At 44.3% G+C, this 6427-nt stretch overlaps 1 protein-coding gene across 1 annotated transcript in view; it reads left to right on the top strand.

Moving 5' to 3' along the window:
* The window catches only part of RERGL (RERG like), a 9001-nt gene extending 6031 nt beyond the window's left edge, over positions 1 to 2970 (top strand). The window contains exons 4-5 of the mRNA XM_018562395.1: positions 771 to 919; positions 2694 to 2970. Of these exons, the coding sequence (XP_018417897.1) occupies positions 771 to 919; positions 2694 to 2970 (426 nt within the window). The remainder of the gene's footprint in view (positions 1 to 770; positions 920 to 2693) is intronic.
* Positions 2971 to 6427: the final 3457 nt, after the last annotated feature.

The raw sequence follows: 6427 nt of genomic DNA, 5'->3' as shown, positions 1-6427 counted from the left end.
CCACCTCTCTCCATGCTGCGTCCTTCCGGCTCCAGCTCCTGGCTCCGTCCTCTCCTCGCTGTCCGCCGACCTCTTCAGGATGGAGTTGGTGAGCAGAGCGGCAGGGTTAAAACTAACCCTGCCGCTCCGTGTAGACAGTGAGAGGAGAGAGCAGTCTTCCCCTCTCACCTTTCACAGGAGTTGTGCTGGAACTCCTGTATTGAAGGTGACAGGGCCAATAAAGAGAACCTGTCACCTCCAAATGCTATCACACAGTGACTTGTTAGTTCCTGTGTGATAACAATAAAGTTAAGCGCCAACACTAAGGTGAGGGTTTATGAGTGTGGGTTAAAGTGCTTGGTGTGCGGCTACTTAGAAATGTGGACCGGGGTGTCCGACGTTTGCTAATGTTTTGCTATTGCATTGCAAAAAATGGCCTTGGGGCTGCAGGGAGGGTAAATCCGGTCCTGCATACAGTCTGTTCCTTGTAAGTTTATATGCAGTGCCGAATACAATCATAGTACACTTACTTATTGCCAGTGTTTGCTGCAAGTGGTCACTAATTCTTTGTCAGAGAGGAATAATGACATCACATATGAAAACAGGCAGCAGGTGTCAGACAGGGTCGGTTTTAAAGTCTGTTAGTGCCAAGGGTCAGAGTTAGGAAGCAAAACTTGAAGTAATAGGGACAAAACTTAGTGCACTGAGGGTTCATTTCCGGCTGCTCCTGTGTGCGTGTACAATATTCCTAGGTCTAAAAAATTGTAGATCATTTCAGTCTGTCATTTCAGGTGAGTAAAACGAAGCTGCCGATGAGCGAGGAACTTGGTCGGGCCGATGGTTTCCTGGTTGTGTATGACATCAGCCGACTGTCGTCCTTCGTCTTCGCCAAGAATCTGATCTGCAACCTGCGCGAGGCCAACGTCAGGATGTGTAGGAGGTAATGAGACAAGAGAGCATGGAAATATTCTCTGATCAGGGTCTGTCGGGATGGAATTCAGATTATTGAGGCAAAGACTGAACATCAGGAATGTCTGTGAGTTCTACTCCAGCAATCAATTCCTTTCCTTGACCTGAATTATATTATACTGAGTAATGTTAATTGACAAATGCTATTCTTCACTGTGCGGCCACCAGCTTTCAGAATACAATAGCCCAGCAGGGGAGATTCCCCCATCCACACCACTTAGCAGGTATGGCCAGCTTAAGATTGCTGCATTACCACCATAGTTTTATTAATTTGTGTCTATTATATCTGCCTGGAGTTCATCTTCATATTCTTCGTATTCATTTAAATGGGCCCATATATGCTCCCCATAGCAAGCTCAGATGTACATGACTGTGATAAGGCTTCCATAAAGTTAGGGTCAGCTTGACATTGCTGCATTACCACCATAGTTTTATTAATTTATGTTTTTTCATGGAGCTCATCTTCATGTATAAATTAAGATGTATAGATGTGATAAGGCCTCCATGAACTTAGCCATAAAAAAATAGCGGAGCGCATACATGACAAGGTGAACAGGGGAAACAAGGAACCGAGGGGTTAAATAGGGGTTTTACATTAAAGTGACACTAAACTCAGAAGTTAAATCTTAAAAATACATTCAAGTATCTTAACAAAAATGTATCTTATTTGTGTATCGCGCGGCTGTAGATCCTCCAATCATCTCTGAATTGGTGCTGACACTGTCCTTCCTTCTGGAGGGCGGCTACTTTTGTTCCCCATGGTCCCTGTGTGTGTTGTAAAGTAGTCACCGCTCCAAGATCACTCCCGTGATGGACTACAATCTCAATATAAATCAGTAAACTTAACATTAGATTGTAGTCCATCACGGGAGCGTGCTTGGAGTGGTGGCTACTTTACAACACACACAGGGATCATGGGGAACAAAAGTAGCCACCCTCCAGAAGGAAGGACAGTGTCAGCACCAATTCAGAGATTTGAGGATCTACAGCCGAGTGATACACAAATTAGATACCTTCTTGTTACTAATTAAGGTACTTGAATGTATTTTTAACTGTCAATTTAAGAAAGGGTCAATTACTCGGTTGGTGGCCAAAGGTTAGAAGGATCTTCGGAGATGGTGTGAGGAGGGGGTGTCTCTCACTGGAGTGGTCAGAGACCGTTGGATAAAGAGAGATCTTCCCACCCACCCAGCCTGGTTATTAGCAGTCGTCGTTTTAGGTGACACGGCAGCTTGGGGAGTTTGGGGTCTTTGAAGGCAGCTAAATAAGTGCTGATGGCTAATGTTTGGGGAGCTGTCTTGTTATAGTGTCCTCAATTCATGGTCTAAAATGGTGGTGAACAGGAAATTCAGTTACTGTATTTGCAGTCAATGGAGGTTGTCCCCATGGTGGTGCGGTGTGACTGAGGGCCTAATATATTTACTGGTTCCGCAAAGACAAGGATCTGTTAAAATATTTTGGCCTTCAAAGATCTGCAGGATGTTGAATTTTGGATTTTGTTGGATTATAATAACTCCACAGAAGGTGTTGTCTGGTTATTTGGGGGAGAGTTTGAGCGAGGTTGGGGTGGCCTGGCAGTTTTAAATGTGAGGTGGCTGGGGACATCTGTTCTACCTTAGTCATGTACGCTTGGGTGCAATAGAGACAGGCCTTATATCTGTATGTGTCCTGGGTCGTGCTCTCAGCACTCGGAGTCTCTCTGCCATATTGCGGTTTCTCTGATATTGACTTTTTTGCTGTTGCAGAGACACGGAGGCGGGGCTCTTCCTAATCGGCAACAAGCAGGACCTGTGCCACATGCGAGAGGTGTCATGGGAGGAGGGTCAGAAGGCAGCCTTAGAGCAACGCTGTCACTATTATGAACTCTCTGCAGCTGAACAATGCCAAGAGGTCAACGCCATGTTTACTGCCATTGTCAGAACTATCTTCTTGCAGAACAAGATGAAGGACAAGAGGAGGCCAAGCGGCTCGATGGCCAAACTGATCAGCAATGTATTTGGGAAGAGGCGGAAATCCGTCTGAACAAATTTAGTGTCATCTAAGATTAATGGATGATGTGATGATAGTGAGGTCAGAAAAAAACCCCAAACTGTGTGGAGAGAATGGAAGAGCTCTACTGAACACAGTGCCCTCATTTTTACCAAAATTTGCGAGACATCCAGGTAAGGTAACGCATTTGACAGAAGAAAAAAGTCCAACTTAAGATACATTTGACACAAATAGAGAAGTTAGATGGGATTGAGAGGTGTCATAAACCTCCACCAGCAGCGTATGCAAAAGACTATGCAAAAGACTCATAAATGAACCCATCATAAATAGCCTGTCAGAACTGTTCAGGGGTACACATCTGTGAGCCTGGTTGTTTATACCCTAAACTTTATATATAGTCCATAATTCCTGCTGTGATAAAGTTACATTCATAAAAGTGGTCACTTTAATGTAGCAGAAGATACCATGTAGTCAAACACCAAACATGCCTATATTGCAAGGTCCAGAAGGCCAATAAGATACATAAGACTTCTTAGGAGAATTAGGAAATATACACTGAGTGGCCAGGTTATTATGACCACCCCATCAGTACTTCGCTGGGCCGTCTCGTGACTCCACGAGATGATGAAAGGTGATGCGAGGAATCTGACACTGCACTGTGGCCCTTCTGTTGTCTTGTACCAGTCTTGCCACTCTCCGTTCTGCCCTAACATTGACTAGTCGCTGACGGCCACAATTCGCACATGAAGACCCAGATTTTCGGCTGACAGTCCAGTCTTTAAACACTTTAACAACAGCTGCTCTTGAACATGTAATGAATTCTGCTGTTTTGCTGATACTCGCTCCATGGCTCCGAGCGCCAACAATCATCCCACGTTCAAAGGCTGTTAAATCGCGTTGTTTCCCCGTATCTTCAGAAACAAATCACTTCTACTGTCGTGGTAAACTACCTGCTTCCCTATTTATAATGGTCTGGCCCTCTAGCAACTTCAGCGCAAAATTATAGCTAATTTGCCTACAAACGTCAGGTGGTCATAATAATGTGGCCACTCAGTGTATATTATAAATACATGGGGTCCTTCTATAAATCAGATGACTGCAAGAACATATAATATGCATACATGTGGTCCTTCTATAGATCAGATGACAGTGAGGGTATATATTATACATACATAGGGCATATATAATATATACACGGTGTCCTTCTTTAGCTCAGATAATAGCAAGGACATATATTATACTTACATGGGGTCCTTTCATAATCAGATGACAGTGATGATATATATATTTTACATACTTAGGACATAGATCATACATACATGGAGTCCTTCTATAGATCAGATGACAGTGAGGATGTACATTATACATGCATGGGGTCCATTTATAGATAGGTTGACAAAAAAAATCACTTCTACTGTCGTGGTAACCAACCTGCTTCCCTATTTATAATGGTCTGGCCCTCTAGCAACTTCAGCGCAAAATTATAGCTAATTTGCCTACAAACGTCAGGTGGTCATAATAATCTGGCCAATCAGTGTAGATGTAGTGTATTTAGGATAGATGGCATTAAGGGTGTGCCCACTAGAACACAAGTAACTCCAGCTCACCTACATAACACACCTCAGACCTTGTAATTGGCAGGGGCCATTCTGCAACACCCATTGAGGGGACACAAAAGGGTGACTGCCCAAGCAGCTCTGAGCTCTTTGTTACCATCAAGACTCTGAAGAAATTCTAAGGCTGACCATACCTATACCAAGGGTAGGCAAACTTCAGCCCTTCAGCTGAGGTAAAACTACAAATTACATAATGCATCTCCCTCTGGAAGTCATGCTTTTAGCTGCCAGGCTCTTGCAATGCCTAACAGGATTAACCGCAGCAGGAGGGTAGCAGTTTGCCTACCCCGGCACTATACAATCTGATTGGACAATCTTCATTAAGGTGCCCATGCACTTTACAACCCTCGCAAGACTTTTGTCTTGCGAGGGTTGTAAAGTACTTAAAAAAACGTACGATCTGCCCATCTTGGACAGGCAGATCGTACTTGCGATCATCGCAAGCCCGCCCCTGCGCGAAATTATAGCTAATTTGCCTACAAACGTCAGGTGGTCATAATAACCTTGCCACTCAGTGTATATTATAAATACATGGGGTCCTTCTATAAATCAGATGACTGCAAGAACATATAATATGCATACATGTGGTCCTTCTATAGATCAGATGACAGTGAGGGTATATATTATACATACATAGGGCATATATAATATATACACGGTGTCCTTCTTTAGCTCAGATAATAGCAAGGACATATATTATACTTACATGGGGTCCTTTCATAATCAGATGACAGTGATGATATATATATTTTACATACTTAGGACATAGATCATACATACATGGAGTCCTTCTATAGATCAGATGACAGTGAGGATGTACATTATACATGCATGGGGTCCATTTATAGATAGGTTGACAAAAAAAATCACTTCTACTGTCGTGGTAACCAACCTGCTTCCCTATTTATAATGGTCTGGCCCTCTAGCAACTTCAGCGCAAAATTATAGCTAATTTGCCTACAAACGTCAGGTGGTCATAATAATCTGGCCAATCAGTGTAGATGTAGTGTATTTAGGATAGATGGCATTAAGGGTGTGCCCACTAGAACACAAGTAACTCCAGCTCACCTACATAACACACCTCAGACCTTGTAATTGGCAGGGGCCATTCTGCAACACCCATTGAGGGGACACAAAAGGGTGACTGCCCAAGCAGCTCTGAGCTCTTTGTTACCATCAAGACTCTGAAGAAATTCTAAGGCTGACCATACCTATACCAAGGGTAGGCAAACTTCAGCCCTTCAGCTGAGGTAAAACTACAAATTACATAATGCATCTCCCTCTGGAAGTCATGCTTTTAGCTGCCAGGCTCTTGCAATGCCTAACAGGATTAACCGCAGCAGGAGGGTAGCAGTTTGCCTACCCCGGCACTATACAATCTGATTGGACAATCTTCATTAAGGTGCCCATGCACTTTACAACCCTCGCAAGACTTTTGTCTTGCGAGGGTTGTAAAGTACTTAAAAAAACGTACGATCTGCCCATCTTGGACAGGCAGATCGTACTTGCGATCATCGCAAGCCCGCCCCCGGAGGGGCGGGCCTACAAAGACTGCAATGAGTGGCGGGCTTACGATGACTGCAAACGGGCTGTGGGCGCGTGCTCACACCGGCCCGTTCGGCAGTTGTCGAACCAGCAGGCCACTAACTCGCCGAGAATCGTACGATTCCCGGCGGGTTTTTCTAGCCTGCTGGTTCGACGGAAGACGTGCGACCGTACAGTAGAAACGGTTGCACGCCTTCCATACACTGCACGATTCTCGTACGATCGCGGGATTTCCCGCGATTCTCGTACGAGAATCGTGCAGTGTATGGGCACTTTTAGACCTACCATCATCTTTGTAGTGCAAGAGCCTGATTTGATATACTAATTGA

Source organism: Nanorana parkeri, unplaced genomic scaffold (assembly GCF_000935625.1).
Source record: "Nanorana parkeri isolate BGI_ZX_2015 unplaced genomic scaffold, ASM93562v1 scaffold576, whole genome shotgun sequence".
Classification (NCBI taxonomy): domain Eukaryota; kingdom Metazoa; phylum Chordata; class Amphibia; order Anura; family Dicroglossidae; genus Nanorana; species Nanorana parkeri.
The sequence above is the reverse complement of the archived record's forward strand: the minus strand, read 5'-3'. Positions and strand labels throughout refer to the sequence as shown.